At 35.5% G+C, this 20,774-nt stretch overlaps 1 protein-coding gene across 1 annotated transcript in view; it reads left to right on the top strand.

Moving 5' to 3' along the window:
- Positions 1-2,246: 2,246 nt before the first annotated feature.
- Positions 2,247-20,774, top strand: part of ZNF573 (zinc finger protein 573) — a 52,839-nt gene continuing 34,311 nt past the window's right edge. Inside the window, 4 exon segments of the mRNA XM_032487409.1 lie at positions 2,247-2,798; positions 7,316-7,403; positions 8,684-8,813; positions 9,768-9,866. Coding sequence (XP_032343300.1) covers positions 7,395-7,403; positions 8,684-8,813; positions 9,768-9,866 — 238 coding nt within the window. The 5' untranslated portion in view covers positions 2,247-2,798; positions 7,316-7,394.

Here is a 20,774-nt window from a genome sequence, read left to right as displayed (position 1 = left end):
CCACTATCTATTTCCAAAACATTTTAATCGCCCTAAAGAAAAACCCCATACTCATTAGCTGCCACTTCCTATTCTCTCCTCCCATACTCTGACAACCAGTGATGGACCTTCTATTTCTATGGATTTGCTTATTCTTGAAATTCCATGCAGTGTTCCCTTTCACGTCTTGCTTCTTTCACTTAGCATGATGTTTTTAAGTTCCTCCATGTTGTAGATGTGTAAGTACTTCATTCTTTTTTAAAAAGTATACATAATATAAAACAACATTTTAAACTGTACTGTGGCGTTAAGTATATTCATGGCATCCATCACCACCATCCATCTCCAGAATGTCTTCATCTTCCTATACTGAGACTATACCCATTAAACATTAACTTCCCATTCCTGTCTCCCACCCCAGTCTCTGGCATCTACTTTCTGTCTTTATCAATTTGACTACTCTAAGAATCTCGTATAAGAGGAATTACACAATATGGGTCCTTTCATGAACAGCTTATTACACTTAGCATAAATGTCTTCAAGGTTTATCCATGTGTAGCCTGCAAAGTAACCTACATACACTACATTGTCTGTATCCATCAGCCGATGGACAGTTTGGTTGCTCCCACTTTTGGCTGTTACAAATATGGACATTTGTGTACAACTTTTTGTGTGAAATGTGTTTTTTTCTGTTCTATTGGGTATTTACCTAAGGGCAGAATTGCTGGGTCACAAGGTAACTCCTACATTACATCTTTTACTCTGATGACGTTAGATGCTAAGTGACACTAAAAGGATAAGATAATTCAGCAGCTTTCTGGGGAATGTGAATAACAGGGTGGGAAATAGTTCTGTAAAGAAAACTTGCAAAGGATGTAGCAGTGAAACCAGATCAATATGTGTTAGACTATATTCACAGGCTTCACCCATCTTTCTAGACAGTAAGCCAACAATGAGCATTCACAGGCAGAGGAAGCTCTCTTACTGCTAACTGGAGGAAACAAAAATCATTTAGTAAAATAGTCCAAATTTAGTGTGTTTCTCCAAGACCAAATAAACACTTTAAAAGAATGAACTTTCCACATTTTGGAATACAGCTTCTACTTAACAAATAACAAATAATGTATATTTGTACATATATTTTAAGACATAGCCACTGACTCAAAAATTTTATATTTGAAGAAAAACTCATCAAGATCAAAAGAAAAATACATGGTATACATACACCCAGTGAAATATTCACCCATAAAAAAGCAGGAAATCTTTGCTGTTTGTGACAACACAGATGGAACTTGAGGGCATTATGGTAAGTGAAATAAGTCAGAGAAAGACACCCTTATGTGAAATCTTAAAAAATAAACAACTGAACTCACAGATGCAGAGAAGATTGGTGGTTTCCAGAGACAAGGGGTGGGGGCGGTGGTGAAACAGATGAAGGTACTTAAAGGTACAAATTTCCAATTATAAGTGATGTGGATGTAATGTACAGTATGGTAACTATAGTAAATATTGTATAGTTGAAAGTTACTGAGAAAGCTCTTAAAAGTTCTCATCACAAGAAAAAAATTATGTATGTGATGAATGTCAACTAGACACATGGTGATTATTTCACAATTTATTCAAATATGGAATCACTGTTGTACATTTGAAATATGTCAATTATATATCTCAATTTTTTTAACTTGTAAGTTTCAGGTCTAAGTCTAATGCAACAATATCTCAAACTTAAACTAGATATTGAAGCATGACCTTCTTGAGGTTGTTTCCAGTATGTTTTTTCAGCTGTGTTTTCTATTTGATCCCTAAGGTGAAGTTTTGAGATTTAATTACTGTCAGATAACATAACAATATCCTGGGATAAATTAATGAATGAATTAAAAAAATATGCACAAGCTTTGGACAAGACTAGCTCTTTGAGCATCACCTTTCTTTTTTCATCAGTACTATGAAATGCTTATGTCAAAGGAAATCTTTTTTTCAAATGTCTGTCATTGAAACAGAAATCTTTCTCCCCTATGTAGGCAATTGTTGCTACTTTCCAAGAAAAAAGAAATCAAAAGAAAAAGATAAGCACTGTTAATATATGAGTTTATAACTTTTCCAAAGTTTTTCTTTTCTACTTAAGTAAGATGATCTGTCAGTCTTTCAATACTGAGATATGCAAACATTTCACAGATAGTATCATGGTGTAAATATGGTCTCTTAAATCTGATTTATCTACTGACAGTATTTCTGGAGTATTTTTCCATGACTTAATTATTTTCCCTGACTTCACATTTATTACTTGGATATTTTGTGGTGTATTTAAGCAGTCAGTTTTTCCTGGAATTGGAATGTTGAACTCTGCCTAATTGTCCTTTCTGACCTGTATACCCTTTCTAACCTGTTCAACCTCACCTGATCAAGGCTGTGAAGTAAGGTGTGGGGTTTTTTGGTGTGTCTCCTTTTCAATCCTGGAAGGTGTGAATGAAGGGAGGAGGACCTGTTTAGGGCAGGACTGAACAGCCTAATCTCATGTGCAGAGCAGCTTCCCCAAAGTGGAGGACTGGCCAGAAAACTGAAGTGTCTGAATTTTCTGAGAATTGGCGGAAAGAGTTTGAGTTTGTCTAAAACCCTAATCTTTTCACATTGTGTGTGTTTGTGTGGTAGGAGGTATCATGTAACATGGAATGAAGGAGCAAAACATTTAGTTTGTTACGTGGTAGCACTAAAGCATGCCTGCTCTTATGGTCTCCTTTTCCTTTCCCAGCTCTGTATTCTCTGATGTGCAGATCTGAGGAGGACTGATCAGTCTTTGCAGATGTCAATCCATGGCATATGTAAGTTGGTGTTTCCTTCTCACTGAAACAATGTGATGTAACTGTTTTCATTAATTGTTCTGAAGTTTTCCACCCAAAAGAACCCAGTCAATTATCTCCTTCTGAGTTCCTCCTATACCAGTAAACAAGGGTTTCAAATGTCCTTACATGGCTCAGTCTCCTTTAACCAGTATTTATATACTCACTGTCCAGACTATTCATTATCTCTTATGTGCCCAACTTGTATCAAGAGCAGTGATGGAGGAATGAAGAAATCAAGTCCTATAAAGAAATCATTAGCTTCCCATGTCAGGACGAATTAGATGCATTAGATGTGAGGATCCCATTTGGCCAAATGTGGAAGGACTCTGATGTTCTCACAGACATGAGTTTTCTAGGTACATGTGATAAAGCCTGATATTGAATGCTCTCTTAGTGCAGGTTGAGATGTAATGTTTTATGAGGCATTTAGAACTGAATAGCAATATGATTCAGAACTTGCAAATATATGGATCATGGTTCTTGGTAAGGAATTTCTGTTTACATCCATCACCACACATAGTTACAAATGGATTCATTCTGAAATGTGTATCATCCATGAAACCATTGCTATAGTCAAGATAATAAACAAACCTACCACCCTCAAAGCCTTTGTAAACCTTCCCAACCCTCCCTGCCTCCTCCTACTCTGTCTCCAGGCAATGACTGATCAACTTTGTGTTCAAAGAAATTAGTCTGCACTTTCTAGAACTGTATGCATATAAATGTAATCAAACAGTTCATACTCTAATTTCTTCCACTCAGCATAACTGAAATTCATCCATGTTGCTGCATATCAGTTCAATCCAATATATAGTTGAGTAGTATTCCATTATATGGATATATCATAATTTACTTATCCTCTGCTGTCAACAGCCACTTGGGTTGTCCCAGTTCTGGGCTACTATGAATAAAGTGCTGTGAACATTCCTGTGAAAGTCTCTGGGTAAACAGCTAGGTGTCGCTACGTAGAATGGTTGTCTGCTTGTATGTTTGACTTTGAATGAACTGCCAGACTGTCTTCCAGTTTTTAAAACTATTTTACTTTCCCACTAGTAATGTAATGACAGTTTCAATGATTCCACATCGCTGCCACCCTTATTTTCAGTCTTTTGAATTTTAGCCATTCCCTCTAAATCCTTTTTAAGCCAAATGTCACAAATTTTGATGTGTTCTATATTCGTTATTCAGGTAAATACATTTGAAGTTCCACTTGAAATTTATTCCTTGTCTCATGTAAATATGTATTGCTTAATTTCCAAACATTTTCCAAATATTTGTTATTAGGTTTTTAATAATTCAGTTGTGGTCTGAGAATCTATTTTGTGTGATTGGGTATTTCTAATGTATTGAGAATACAGTTTTATTTCCCAACATATGGTCTATCCTGGTGAGTATTCCACATGCACCTAAAAGAATAGGTATTCTGCTCTGTTGGGTGGAGTTTTCTATAATTGTCAATTAGGTCTCCTTGGTAGGGCTGTATTCTCTGTCTTTACTGATTTGCTATCCATTTACTGAGATGTGTTGAAGTCTCCCGAGTATAATTTTTTTTCTTTTTCTTTTCAGTTGTTATTTTGTTTCCTATGTTTTAAAGTTGTTATTATGTACAGTCACACTTGTTATGTGGGCTTAAGGAGCTGGCTACTTTATCATTATGAAACAACCTTCTAATCCTGGTAATATCCCTTGTTTTGAAGTCTGTTTTGATATTATCAGAGCCACTACAGCTTTCTTTGGATTAGTGTTTCCATAATATTCTCTTGTCTATCCTTTTACTTTTGATCTATCTTGTGTGTATATATATATACATGTATATATATACATACACACACACACACACATATATATGAGTTTCTTATAGTGTGTAGTATTGTCTTCCTCTTTTTTTTTTAAAGACTGCTTGACAATCCTTTTAAATTGTAATCATTAAATAATTTATACTTGATGTAATTATATCAGTGGTTCTAAAACTCTAACATGTATGATTCACTTGGAAAGCTTGTTAAACCATACTCTCCTGGGCCCCATCCCCAACATTTTTGGGTGGGGCCCATGAAGCCATAATTCTACCAAGCTCACAGGTCTTTATAATGCTGGTCTAATAACCACTTGTCTGTGTATTTACATTTGAATGGATCATTGGTGCATTGTTTTCCATCTGCCTCTATTGCTTGTTTCCTTTTCCCACTTTCTTGCCTTGTCTTAAAATATTTTTTTTTGCATTTCCACTTTGACTTTTAAATGATTATTCTAGGATTTCCAGTATGTATGTTGTTTATCACAGTCTATCTTCAAATAATGTTGAATAACCTAATATATAAGAATATCAAACAGCATATTTACCATTCCCCCTCTTATCCTTTGTGTTGTTTTTGATCATATATTGCACTTCTGCTTATATTATAGATCTTACAATGCACTGTTATTATTTCTGCTTTACACATTTAATCCTCTTTTAAAGAAATTTTAAAAATTCACTCTTTCATCACTTCCCATCCAAAATTCTTATACCTGGCAGACATAACCTAAGGGGAGCTCCCAGAACTGCTTTTTTTCTATTATTTTATACCAAGAGGAAATACAGTTTCATTGGAATTCATCCATGCCCATTCATTTACATACTGTCAATGGCTACCTTCCACTATAACAGCAGAACTTAATAGAGCAAAAATATCACGTGGCTCTTTATTAAAAAGTTTGCTGATCCTCAGTTTATCGTACTAGAAGAATTATCAGTAGGAGAAAACTTGGTCTGCAAAATGGAAAACTAGAAGGAAGAAAGAATGAAGTGAAATATGAAATTAAAAGGTAGAAATATGCTTAATATAAAAATAACAAAATTTATGAATCACTCAACAGCTGAAAGACACTGGATATTTTTACAGTTTTGAAATTATATTGCCTAGAGACACAAACATAAAGAAATGTTTTTTAAAAATTAGAAAATATATACTGAGAAACATGAATGAAAAAGAAAGATGGAAGAAAATCAATATGGAACATAACTGAATTTTTTCTTTTTGTTTGTTTGTTGTTTGTTTATTTTGGGGGGAGTAATTAGGTTTACTTATTTGATGGAGGTTATGGGGAATGAACCCAAGACCTCATGAATGCTAGGCATGCACTTTACCACTCTCCCTCTTCTTTTTCCTTCTAAAGAGACTGTTTCTTAGAGCTGTTTGAGGTTCAAAATTGAGAAAAAAATACAGTTCCCATATACTCTCTGCTTTGGCACTGACACAGCCTCCTGTGGTATCAACATTCCACACCAAAGTGGTGCATCTGTCACAACTGATGAACCTACACTGACATATTATTATCACCCAAAGTCCACAGTTTACATGACGGTTCACTGTTGGCATTCTGTGGGCTGGATAAATATATGATATGTACCCACCATTATGGTGTCATACAAAGTCATTTCACTGCCCTAAAACTCTTCTATGCTTCTCCTATTCATCCTTTTCTCTCCAATCCGCTGGTAACCACTGATCTTTTGATCATCTCCCTAGTTCTGCCTTTTCCAGAATGAGAAATACTTGGAATCATATAGTACATAGCCTTTTCAGGTTGACTTCTTTCATTTAGTAAATGCAGTTAAGGTTCCTCCATGTCTTTTCATGGTTTGATAGCTCATTTTTTCTAGCGCTGAATAATATTCCATTGTCTGGGTGTACCACAGTTTATCCATTCAACTACTGTAGGACATCTTGGTTGTTACTAGGTTTTGGCAATTATGAAAAAGCTGCTATAAACATTTGTGTAGAAATTTTGCATAGTAATGTAGGCTTGTATAACATAACAAAATGGATAAATTTCCATACCTTTTGGTCTACTGATGTCCTGTGCCCTGTCTCCCAATGCTTGTTTGTCCCTTATTAATGATCTTATCATACTGTACATCCTGTTTTTTAATCTTATTTTTCTGTTGAGAGTGTATCTGGAATATTATCCATGTCTTTAAATGTGTTTTCGTACTTAGCACTTAGAGGCTGCTTTGTATTCTGTTGCAGGTATATTCGGTATTTAACTAATCAGCTTAGTTGGACTCAAAACACAGAACCAGGGCTAAGCACTTCCTTCTATGTTATGTTCATTTTCCATATATTGACCATCTTCAGTTGACCCTGAGGCCATAAAAGAACCTCTAGTTTGGATGATGTGGTCTCTTGAAAGGTGGGAGTGAAGGCAGGTGGATCTACTCATGGGAAGACTGAGCAGCCCCATCTCAGGTCTAAATTAGCCTCCCCAATATGGGAGCTTGTCCAGGAAATCTCCTGCTCCTGTGTTTGGATCTGGCTTCAATGCAGAAGTGGCTTATGCTACAACTACTTTTGCATAGCAGGGTGTCCTGGGACTTTGGGGAGAGCTTAGATCCATCTTCTGTTTTTCCTTAAATTGTGTGGGTTAATTTTGGAAGAAGAAATTGAAGAACAAAAAGATTTTATTAAATTAAGTCATATATGGGGACACTGAAACCTTTTTTCCTCTCTCAGTTCTGGATTTGCAGGAGTCTGAATTGTTCTCAATGGAGGAAGACCGAGGAGAACTGATCAGGTCTTACCTTCTAAAACCATGACCTGTGTAAGCTGATTATTCCTGTCTCCTTGCAGTATTATGATTTCAGGTTATGTGGATTTTTTCATTAATTAATCTAAAGCTTCCTACTCTTAAAAGGGCCTCATTCAATTATCTACTCCCCACTTTGTCCTAAAATCAGAAAAAATGACAGCAAATAGCTCGTTTCCTCCTTATGCGTGTTTGCTATCCAGTGTTTGTGTATTTATTTTCCAGTGTTCTCAGTCCATTTATGTGCTTATTCTTCAAAGTCTATAATGGAGCAGTAAAGGAGTGAACTCCCATGAGGGAAGTATTTGAGTTTCCTTGATAGGTTTGAGGTTTGATGAATTAGAGATGTTAGTCCTATTAATTACCATTGGTAAACTCTGAAATTCTCCACAGACCCAAGTTTTCCAGACAGATAAGATATAAATTGGTATCAGTTGGTTTCAGTCTTAGTATGTGATGAGATCTCATATTCTTTGAGAATTTTAGACTGGTTAGAAACATTTATGTAATGCATCTTACCAAAGAATTATGAAGAGGAAGATGTGGTTGAATGTGATCTCTTAAATTTGACTGACAACTATTTGATTATGACTCATGATACATTATACATTTAGGAACAAGAAAAATGTTGAGTGAGTGATGGAAGATGGCAATGAATGAGAATATCATCCTAAGGGATAAATGCATTGATTTCTAGAATTGATGAAGACTTTCAGAATTTTGTGTGTTTAAAACCAAGCATGTAAATGTGAAGGATGGATTAAGTGTGAGATATCCAAAATAAAGTGGATTGTTATGTAGGCAAAATTTGTCAAAACAAAGAAAAAATGCTTATAGTATGCTCTGACAAAGGATGAATTTGAGGCTTGTAGAAATACTTTTTTTCAAAAGCTTTTTTTAATATGGAAATTTTTATATTCAAATTGGGAGAGTGGGAGGGAAATCTCATCTTTTTTTTTTTAAACTCTAAAGGGAAAATAATTTAGAACCTCACATTTATTGAGAATTAATATACTGTGCAACTAGCTGACTATGTGGTTACATCTTATATTTTATTGAATAGGGAAAGTTTAATTTTATCCAGTCCCCCTGCAGGTCCGAGTTACTGTGATAGCCTACAAGCTACAGAAAGATTTGTCTGTAGCAATAGGATTCTTCAGGAATGTGTAGACAATCTCCTTTAATCTTCTGGCCCACTTGTACTGTATCACTCCCTTCCTCTAAGGCACTCCTATGATCTCCTGTCTTTCTGTTTTGAAAATGTTTTTTAAATTTCATACTACCTGGATTTGCAGTTTCAGGAATTAGTGACATTCAGGGATGTGGCTGTAGACTTCTCTTGGCAGGAGTGGGAATACCTGGAGCCTATTCAGAGGGACTTGTACAGGGATGTGATGGAGAACTACAGAAACTTGGTCGCACTGGGTAAGTTTATTTGCCACTAGAAATTTAGAATGTTCTCTGTGGTGTGTTAATTTCAACACAGTGAATTTCAAAGCTGTCTTTTAAGACATGAGCTGAATTCTTTTTCTTATTCCCAGAGGAAGCTTTGAGGTGTGTCAATTTGGCAATGCCCCTGTCATTAACCATCATCATCTTCTCTTTTAGTGACATTCACATGTCTTGTGACTGTGGCCCTTCTTGTACCTGCCTCCCCTTCTTAATGGCCAAGGGGCTGTGTCATCCTCTGATCCATCTGCAGGGACAAAAGTTAGATGTAGATTCATGATTGGCTGTAGCAGAAGAGCCTCTATGACTTACATAGTGGTGGATTTGATGAGCAGTATTCATTTAAAACTGGAGCCCACATTTCATTTCCTGCAATCAATTTTATATGATTTGTGTTTGAAAGTTACAGTTCATGAAATTGCATTTATGATTGAATTAATATTCTGTAAATGAATCGGAATGCTTCTTATCTTCCTTTTACAGAAATGGAATCATTATAATTAGTATTAAGTCCCAGAACTCTTCCTAGGGGGTGTATCTATACATTTAATCATCAACCATATGATAATAACATTGTCATACCCATTTTACTTGCCAACATTGTGGAACAGTGAGGTGAAATGACTTGCTTAAAGTCGTGGGGTTGATAGGTATTAGAGGAAGAATTTGTGCTCAGACCCTCTGGTTCCGGAGTGTTCTCAAACATTGTTAACTTTTTGGTCACTTTGTTAAACTCTCTTAAGAGGCAGAGTCTACCTGAGTTTAAGATAAAGTTTCACCAGACCTGCCTGGTTTCTTAAATCATCTCATCTTTCTATTATCTGAAGTCTTTATTGATAACAGTTAACCTTTATTTCATTACAAATTTAACCAAAGCTAAAGATTTTGTTTTCATTTTTATGCCATGTGGCATTTTTTTTTTCTTCGAAGCAGGACATTCCACTTCTAAGCCAGATGTGGCTGACTTACTGGAGCAAGGAGAAGACCCTTGGATGACTTTGAGGGAAGGAACACAAAGCCAGTACACAGGTAAGGAAGGAAAAAGAAAGCCATCAGGGCTGGTAGCAGGCTGCGTGGTGAGGGAGAGGAGATATGTCTCTGTGTTGTTTGTAAAGCGCCCCACCCCTGCGCTACGCACCAGGACTTGTGGAGCATGGGCTTGTGACCTGGGGAGGAACTAAAGACCTCAGCGTGAGCTATAGAAGAAACTTAAACGTTACTCCATTTAAAAATCACCTTATTTCTCTTATACCTCAAACCCATTCGCAGTGATGGGGAATCTCATTTTTCATTAGTACAATATTTAATCTGTATGTTGGATTCAACTGCTCTCCAGTTCCCCTTTTGTGTGAACACACACACACACACATCAATGCAATGATAGTGAGCAAGACTTATAAGGTCCTTGCTTTCATGGAATTTACATCTTACTAGAGTGAGCAGGAATACAAATAGATAAATAATGTTAGGCTGTAGAATGTAAAGAGAAGTTGGACCACTTACAGTGGTTGTGGATGCCTTTTCTGAGGTGGTAATGTTTGAGAAGAGACATGACATAAGGGCCCAGGCCATGTGTCTATCTGGGAGGTACACTGCAAGCTGAATGAACAAACAGATTGGAAGGCTCAGGAGATGGTTGGGGCAGTGGTGGAAAGGGATGTGGAGCCTGGAGCAGGGGCACTGGAGAGAGCTTTGTGAGTTCAAGAATCACCAGTGTAGACCAGAATAGAGGTCCTTAGGGCAGAGTAATAAGAAATGAAGTCACACTGTTAGGAGGAATCAGATCATATTAAGTTTTATTGTATTTGAGTTGTTCAGGATAATAAGTATTTGAATCAATCATGTAATCTGTTTTTCTAATTTTTAATTTTCTAAACCATTATTAAAAAATAATAGATAGATACTGAGAACCACATAAAACAAAAGTTTAGCATAATGAGTTGTGTAGGGCAGACATCACTACACTTAAGTCAGGCGATAACATATTTAAAAAACTTTTTGTTTTGAAATAATTTCAGAGTCACAGAAAGGTTGTAGTAGTAATACAAATGATTCTTGTATACCTTTCAGCCAGTCTTTCCAAATGAGGAAAGGAGCTTTTCTAGTGAAACTGAGGCCCTCCACATGTCTCTACTCAGTCACAATCTTTTCCCTCCTGCCAAGTATAACTGCTCTTCTGATTTTAATGGGAATAAGTTCCTTCCCTTCTTTCTCCCTCCCATTCCTTTATGTCTTTTAAGTCTTTTTTAATCTCTACGTTTCCTCATCTCTTTTTATTCCTAACCATCTAATTGCTGAAGAAACAGTGTCTTCCATTCTGTTCTTTGCTGATGCCATTCTGAGATTTACTCAAGCACATTCTCTGACCTCTCTGTATCCTCTAAATAAGTTTTGGGATCTAGAAGCTTAATGAGATTTAGATTCTTTTTTTTTTATTTTTACAAGACGACTACCTGGGCAGTGTTGCACACATGATATGCCAGCACTACTGAATGCTGGCTCCCCACATACCAGACAGAACTGAGCTTACTGCTCACTTACCACCTCTGCTTTGGTAGTGTCTCACAGGGGAAGGGCGAGGTTGGATGTTATTGGCAATTGGAAGTTTGGTTTTAAGGCCAGTCTTTCAGTGTGGAGACTGGATTAGGAATTGGGTGAAGATCAAAATACAACAGTGGAAAATTAGTGGAAATGACTAGGTAAGAATTTTGACTCGAGAGTCAAAGAAAGAATCCTAGAGCACAAACTCTGTTGTTTTCCACTGAGGAGTTGATAGATTTTCAGGAACTTCCTGTAATGAACAGTCAAGCCATTTGCCTGCACAAGAAACTCCAGGAAGGTAAAATTGTGCTAATGAAGGCAGCGGGAGAGTAATGTCACATGAAAGTAGACAGGCAGGCACATTCAGGGATTAACTGTCCCAGTTCTCGGTGTCCAGGCTGAGTCGGGCAGTAGCTGGTGTAAGTTCTTAGCACATGCTGTCTGGTTGTCTTTCTGGGATTTTAGCTGGCATTGATTCTGGGTGCCTAGGTACAGTAATTCATTAGACACTCCAAAATGATCATATTTTCATTCCAACATTCATTTTCACTTGTTGGTAGAAATAATGTACAATTTTTACATCATCTACTACTTGATAATATACTGAGAGTTTTTATGATAACAGCTAAATAAATACTGGATTCTTTCCCTTTATCTTTAGAACAGCTAAACAGTTGTGTTATCTTAGCATCCTTCCCAGGTGACCAGACAGTTATTTTATTGTCATTATACATTTATGGATTTAGGCATATTGATTGTATCTCAGTCCATTGTCATAATCCTGATTATTGCTCAAATTTCTGCTTCCTGGGTTACTGGACCTCATAATGTTGCCCTTCAAGTCCTTTAGATCCTATTAGCCTTTAATAGCTTATTTACTGTCTGTTATGACAAGATGTTTGGGGTTTACCTTGTATATTTTTTGTCCCAAGCTTTTTTTTTGTATATATATATATATATATTTATTGAAGTATAGTCAGTTTACAATGTTGTGTCAATTTCTGGCGTACAGCACAATGCTTCAGTCATACATGAACATACATATATTCGTTTTCATATTTTTTTCACCATAAGTTACTACAAGATACTGAATATAGTTCCTTATGCTATACAGTATGAACTTGTTGTCCCAAGTTATGGCTTTTAATGAGCCATAAGTCTGAGAATTTTTGGTTTCATTTAGTGGAAAGTGATCTTTCAAGAAAGACCACAATCTGCATGCTGGAGGCACCCACTTTTTCTGTTCTTGTGTCAAATCTGGAATGCCATTTTGTGTGCAGTCATGTTTCTCTAGTCTTTTCAAATCTATGGCAATTTCATGGACTTTCATGTCTTTCCTGTCCTTGATACTTTTTAAGAGTACAGTTATTACATAGACTATTCCTCAGTTTGGATTGGTCTGATACCTTGCTCAAAAGTAGATGAGATTGATCACTTTTTGTAACAATTCCACAGAAGAGATGGTATGTCCTTCTCAGGGCATTCTATCAGAGGGTCAGATTGTGGACATATATTATTACTGGAGCTATTAACCTTGATAATTTGGTTAAGGTGCTTTCTGCCAGGCTTCTCCACTGTAAAGGGACTTATTTTTCCTTTATAATTGATAAATATCTTGGGGGAGATACTTTGAGACAATGCAGATAACCTATTTCTCCTGCAGTTTTCACCCATTGATTTTTAGCATCCATCAGTGGATTTCGCTTGGACTAATTCTTACTGCAATGTTTGCCTGATGGTGATTTTGTCCCTCCTTCTACATTAATTGGAATTCTTATGTAAGGAAGAATTCTAATTCTCTCTTCTCCCTTTTTATTTATTTATTCATTTATTTATATCAGTGTGGATTTATAGTTTATTTTATTCCTTAGGTTTTAATCTAATAGTATAAACACTAATTTTTGTTCAGCTTTTGCTTTTGGGAGCTTTTGGGGTTGGTGCCTGTGGTCTGTTGACATGTCCCTATCCTTTAGTGAGCATCTCTTACTTTCTGGCACTGCAGGGTACTCCAGGGTCATCTTATATTTTCTTTGCTCTAGTTCTGGACTCACCTACCTCTCTAAGGTGCCCTGGTTCTTTTCTATTAGAGGATGGCATTTAGAAATCCAAACTTGGGCACTAGGTGTAGTCATTGTTCCTGGGATGTCATGGCTGCCAGGCCTTGTTAGCTGACAGAGCCGGAAAATGTGTATGAATGTGTGCCAATATGGCTTGCCACTCCAGGATATTTTCCTGTTATTTCAAAGCTGGAACACCAAAACATGCTTCACACAAATCTTAAAACTCTAAATCACATGTTTGGACAATTTCAGCCTTCATAGTTTTAAAGAGACTAAAGTCAATTGCATTTCTCATCACTGATACTAAGAGAAAATATTTTCTTCATTTCATTATGTTCAAATTAAATATAAACTAATGCAGTTGCTACACTAGCAGTAATATCTAAACATTTATCCATTTGCAGTGAAAATGACCAAAGACCAGTGAAGACAGTTTTGCCATCATTAAATTTAATTTTTACCAACTCTAACTTAAACTATAAATTTAAAAAATAATTTGAAAAATCATAATAATGATTTAAAAAATTAGCCTTAAAACTTTTATTAAATTTTTTTTTACAAACTTTTGGGTTACAGTTACTGGATATTAAATGAATACCCAGAAATCTGTGGCATTTCTATACACTAACAATGAAATATCAGAAAGAGATTAAGGAAGTAATCCTATTTACCATCACATCAAAAACAATGAAATACCTAGGGATGAACCTACTTAAAGAGGCAAAAGACCTGTACTCCAAAAGCTAACTTTTTAAAAACCAGTTCACAAATGGAAATAAGCATTTAGAATCTTTTATTGCGCAAGTGTGTGTTCAGTGGACTCAGTGCATGGGGAGTTTGGGTGTTATTGTTCCTGAAACTATTCCAAAAAATAGCAGAAGAAGGAATGCTTCTGAGTTCATTCCATGAGAACACCATCACCCTGATACCAAAACCAGACAAAGATACCACATACACAAAAAGAAAATTACAGCCCAATATCACTGATAAATATAGACACAACAATCCTCAACAAAACATTAGCAAACTGAATCCAACCATAAGGAAGCAATCCCATTTACCATTGCATCAAAAAGAATAAAATACTTAGGAATAAACCTACTTAAGTAGGTAAAAGACCTGTACTCCAAAAACTTTGAGACGCTGATGAAAGAAATTGAAGAGGACACAAACAGATGGAAAGATATACCATGTTCTTGGATTAGAAGAATATTGTTAAAATGACCATACTACCTAAGGCAATTACAGATTCAGTGCAACCCCTATCAAGTTACCAATGACATTTTCATAGAACTGGAAGACATTTTAAAATTTGAATGGAAAAGACCCCAAATAGCCAAAACAATCTTGAGAAAGAAGAACGGAATTGGAGGAATCATACTCCGTGACTTCAGACTATATCACAAAACTACAGTAATCAAAGCAGTATGGTACTGGCACAAAAACAGATACATAGTTCAATGGAACAGGATAGAAAGCCCAAAAATAAACCCATGCACTTATGGTCAGTTTGTCTACAACAAAGGAGACAAGAATATACAATGGAGAGAAGACAGTCTTCAACAAGTGGTGCTGGGGAAAGTGGACAGCTTACATATGAAAGAGTGAAACTAGAACTTTCTCTAACACCATATATAAAAGTAAACTCAAAATGGATTATAGACCTAAATGTTAAGACTGGGTACTATAAAACTCCTGGAGGAAAACATAAGCAGAACACTCTGACATAAATTGCAGCAATTATTTTTTGGACCCATCTCCTAGAGTAATGGAAACAAAAACAAACTAATGGGACCTAATTAAACTTAAAAGCTTTTGCACAGCAATAGAAACCGTAGACAAAATGAAAAGACAACTTATGGACGGGGAGAAAATATTAGCAACGATACTATTGATAAGGTATTTACTTTGTTGCTCAAATTGTCTCAGCTTTGGCCACTTGACAGGGTAGGCTTTTGTGTCCTTTTCATATGTATCCATCATTCTTTGAGGATTTTCTTCCTTTTAGGTTCCAGGCTCATCTTTCGTTTTCCCTGCTTCTAGTCCTAGAATCAACCATCTTTCCAAGAAGCTCTGGTTCCTTGATTGGAGAATGATTTTTAGAAACCAAGATCTGGGTGTAGGTGAGCTCATTGCTACTGGGGCATCTTTGCTGGAATGCTAAAAATGCATGTACACAGCTGTATTAATGTAACATGTGTGTATACATTTTATACATATTAAAAACCATGAATTTATTATACTGTTATCTCCAATTCCAACCTACCTGCACAGGCTTCAATCTAGCCTTTCCTCACTTCTTATTTGTACTTTCTCTGACAATCAAAGACCTCCCTCTCTTTCTATATACTTAACTCATTACTTACTTAATTACTTATATGTTCAGTCCTAATAAACATATAAAATTGTTTGAAAATTCCCAACCAGTTTCTCTGTGAGAAATAAATTTGCTATCTACAGTATATTTGTACAGTTCTTTTGCCTTTAGCATTACAGTGTCCAGTCAAAATAATGGTTTCTAAGATTGTTAATTTTTTCCTTCTTCATTCTCTTCAGTGTGATTATTTTATTCATCTTTAGTACAATTAGCTTCTTTTGTTATTTTAGGAACTCCCTCTCCTATACATCCCGCTTGATATTTATTTATTTCTAAAATATGTGAACTATTACTATGATTCTAAGAGTGAGAGCAAACAGAAAAGAATTCTCAGTGAAGTGTTGTTCTCACCTCAGTTTAAATACTCTGCTCCTATTCTTTCTACCCCATTTTTGCTCAATCCTTCTAGATATGTGATCTCATCAGTTTCTGGTTTATTCCTCTTGATTCAGTTTACACAAGCAAATACTTGTACATGAAATCGCATTCTATATGAACTTCTGCACACCTTACGTTCTGAATTGCACTTTGCTGTTTTCACTTAATAGTTAATCCTGGAAATTACTTAAAACAGTTCACACAGATCTTCCTTATTGTTGTTGTGATTACCTTATTATCATTAGTACTCCTGTGTGTGGATGTACTGTATTTTATTCATTGACTCCTGTATATGGGCTTTTAGGTTGTTTTCAATATTTTTCAATTATGAATAACACAGAATAATCCTTGTCTATAAGTATTTTTCTACTGTTGGAAGTATAGCTTCAAAGTTGACTCCTAGAAGAATGGATGCTGGTTCAAAACGTAATTGCGTATGTATTTTTGTATGATGTTGTCAGGCTCCTGCTCCAGAAGGGTTGGAACAGTTTGCATTTCTCCAGCAGGGTATGGGAGTAGCCCTGTCATCCCTTTCAGATCTTAGAGAAATACCATTCTCCAATAAAAGACTCAAACAGAATGTGCTGTTATACCCTTTAATTTTCACCAATCTGATAGGTGAAAAATGGTTAGCTCATTGTTCTAGTTTGCATTTTCTTCATGAGTGAAAGTGAACATTTTTTCACATTTAAAAGCCATTTCTCTATATTTTGTGAATTGTTGGGTTTGTGTCCTTCTTCCATTTTTCTATCTTGTTTTTAATCCTTTGTCTCTCAATTTTTAAGAGTGTTTTTACATATTAGGAGTATTATTAGCCCTTTGTCTGAAGTTATGTTGCAAATATTTTCTCCTCGTTTCTTAGTTGTTTTGTGACTTAGGTTATGGCAATTTTGCTTTTTTAAAAAAAATGTAGTCAAATTCATCAATCTTTTTATTACCTCTGACTTTTGTGTCACAGTTAGAAACTAAAAGTTAAAGATAAATATCCATATTTTCTTCTATTACTTGTATGGTTTTACTTTTACATTTAAATCCCTAATCCATTTGCAGTTTATTTTTAATGTGGAGTAATATACAGATCTAGTTAAATTTTTTTCTACATGACTATCCCAGTTGTCCCAACACCACTTATTCAAATGTCCATCTCTGCTTCTTTGATTTCCTTGTGTTCTTGAGTCTATTTCTTGGGCTTCCTAATCTGTTCTAGTTTTATTTGTGTAACCATGGATCAGTACCAAATTGCTATTCATATGGTTTGTGTTATAGTACATTTTAGTGTTTTTAGAGTTCCAACTTCATTCTTTCATGTGTGAATATCCAGTTGTCCCAGCACTGTTGCTAAAAGTACTTAATTGAGTTTTGCTGGCACCATTTTTTTGATAATGAATTGACCATAAATTTGAGATATTTTAAATTTTATTTCTGGATTGTGAATTCTATTCCATACATCTCTACATCTGTCTTTATGCCAGTACCAAACTGTCTTGATTTACTGTAGCATTGGAGTGTATTTTGAGACTGGGAAGTGTGAGTAGTGTTACTTGGTTCTTCAACACCCACCCCCCCCCCACCCCCAGCAAGATTACTCTGTCTATTCGGAGTCTCTTCTACTTCCAAATGATCCCCTTGTCATTTTCTGGACAAAAGGTAGCTGACATTTTGATATGGATTGCACTGTACCTGTAGATCATTTTGTGGAGTATTGTCTTCCATGAACCTGTGAGGTCTTCCCTTTTATTTAGTTATTTAATTTCTTTCAACAGTATTTTTTAGTTGTCAGTTTAGATATCTCAGCCTCTTTTGTTAAATTTATTCCTACACATTTTTTGTTACTATTATAAGTGGAATTTCTTTCTTAATTTTGTTTTTGGATTGATACTCTTGATTTTAGTTAAGATGATTTTACATCCTGGTATACTATCATATCATCTGCAAATAGTAATAGTTTTATTTAAACTTCTTTACTTTTTCTACCTCTAATTGATTTATATTTTCTAATCAAATTGTCCATTATCTTTAGCACATTCTTGAATAGTTGCAGAGATAGTAGGCATCCTTGATTTGTTCTTGATCTTAGCAGAAATGCCCATAGTTTATCCCCACTTAATAAGATATAGCCATAGAAATAAAGGGTGTGTGTGTGTGTATACAGGTGTTATGTTATCAAGTATCCCTCAGCACCTCTTTGCTTGCATTTTTCTTTGCTAAGATTTTATATATTTTCCATCGCTATTTATAAGTTATTTTGGCCCATATTTTCATTTAATGTCTCTTACCAGGTTTAGCTATATTTTTTCATAAAAATTACAAAGGGAATTAAGTAAGTTTTCCTTCATTTTCAGGGCCCTGGAACAATTTATAGAGCATTAGCACTACAGCTGAAAGCAATCGTGGCTTTCTGCTACCTGTCTCCCAGTATTTTCTCCTAAAAGCATACTAAACAAAGGAATGGAAAGGTAGTAAAATGAGACAAAATCCACATCCTTAGCATAATTTAAAAGCAGGATACCAAAAGTTGCAGACATATGTAAAAAAATACTAAAGTCACAAATCCCAGGACATACTCCCCTAGTGAAGACAGTTCTCCTTGATATTTAATGATAAAATTAATTAGTATCAAAAGAACACTGCAATGAAAATGACTTTTATCTGGATTCACCAATTGATAAACTTTCCATATCTACTTTATTTCTGTCTATATTATATTTACTGCTATTTGAAAGTATGTCTTAAACATCATAACTTGACCCCTTAATCATCCAGCAAGCATCTCCTAAGAATAAGGATGTTTCTACAAATAAGGGTATAATTTTAAGTTTACGGAAATGTTTTTCACACAGAGGAGGTTCTGTTCTTCCACATAACAGCCAAAATTTTTCTCAGAAATCATTCTTTCTGCATTTACTGACATAATCATTTATTTCTCCATTGTTATGTCACTATGTTGAATTCTGTTTATTGACTAACCATTCTGGAATCCAGTGTGGTCATGATGTGTTGACACATTATTCCTTTTCAATATAGTTAGATTTGAATTTTTAATATTTCCTTTAGGTTTCACGAATGAGATGGGTCTATAACATTCCTTTTTATTATCCTTTTTAAGGTTTAATGTAAACATTGCATTAGCTTCATAAATGTATTGAAGAGGATGTACCCTTTTCCTCCATCTTGGAATGTTTGAAGGAATGTGCCAGAAAAACCATGTGGGTCTTGAGTTTCCACTGTAAATTTTTTTACATATTCAAATTATGTAATGCTTGTAGAATTGTTAAAGTTTTCTGTGTGTTAGACTTGTATTTCATCAGTTTTTCCATTAATATCATTGGTCTGTTTCAGGATCATTAATGTCACTGTCTGTGAGTTTTTCAATCTTTCTTTGTCTTTCAGGATTTTAACTGTCTTGACAGACCCTGCCAAGTATCCAGTAGAATATCTCCTAATCTTGGTCTGTTGTTCTCATGACTGGAGATACGGGTTTTTAGAAAAACTACAATAGAGGTGAAATGTCCTTCTATCAGATCACATCAGGGATACAGGATATCCATGTGATGTCACTGGTGATGTTAACCTCAGTCTTTTGGCTAAGGTGGTGTCTGTCAAGTTTCTCCACTCTAAAGTTAGTATTTTTCCTTTTTCATACTCTGTTCTTTAGAAGCAACTCACTAAGGTAGCACACCCCGTGGGCGAAGGTGCAGGATTGGGAATTAAGTCGTCTTTCTGCAGAGTAGAAAATCTGTATTTTATCTAGAATTATTCTATATGAAAGATTTCTCTTCCTTGTTTATTTCAGTGTGGGCTCACACATATTTATTTCATACTTTGAGTTATAATCATGTTACATTATTTCTTTTGCTTTGGCTATTGGTAGCTCTTTTAGATTGGTTCTTATGTTCATTTAATATCCCCATCCTTCTGTTTTTTTTGAGGATTTCTTCCCTAGTACTGCTTTCAGACTCGTTTTGTTTTCTTCCTTCCCTGGTCCTAGAATCAGCCATTTCTCCTAGGAGCCCTTTTATCAGAGGATGGTGTTGAGAAACCAAGATCTGGGTGCTGGGTATACTCACTGCTACTGTGTCATTGCCTCTATGCCCCCCAAAGACCTATCTAGGTAACAGATGTATGCACACTCACTCATGGATACTTACGTATACCTGTGACTTTTATTATCCATCCATCTCTATCTACATTAAGTTAAACTTGAGTCCATACTGGTGTTTCTGACTGCCATCCAGTGCCACAGGGTGCCTTCTACCCTTCCTGTCTTGTTTATCTGTAATGGTATTTCTCTGACAGAAAACTGACTCTCACCATCCATCATCCATTCACTTATTTGTTCAGCCCCAGTGTACATGTAACATAGTTTGAGAAATGTTAACCTGCACCCCCATGAGAAACAAATTCACTAACTCCAGCAGTGTTTATGTACACTTCCTTTTGCCTTATATTTTTCAGTCAAAATACTGTTTTCCAAAGTCGGTAATTATTATCATAAGGCACAGTTTGGTATATTGCTCAACTTTTTAATTTCCAAATGTATGTTGATTGTCTAGTTGTCTTTGTAATATTGATTTCTAGCAT

This window comes from Camelus ferus, chromosome 9, assembly GCF_009834535.1.
Source record: "Camelus ferus isolate YT-003-E chromosome 9, BCGSAC_Cfer_1.0, whole genome shotgun sequence".
Classification (NCBI taxonomy): domain Eukaryota; kingdom Metazoa; phylum Chordata; class Mammalia; order Artiodactyla; family Camelidae; genus Camelus; species Camelus ferus.
Note: the sequence above shows the minus strand (reverse complement) of the source record. Positions and strands in the feature narration are given on the sequence as shown.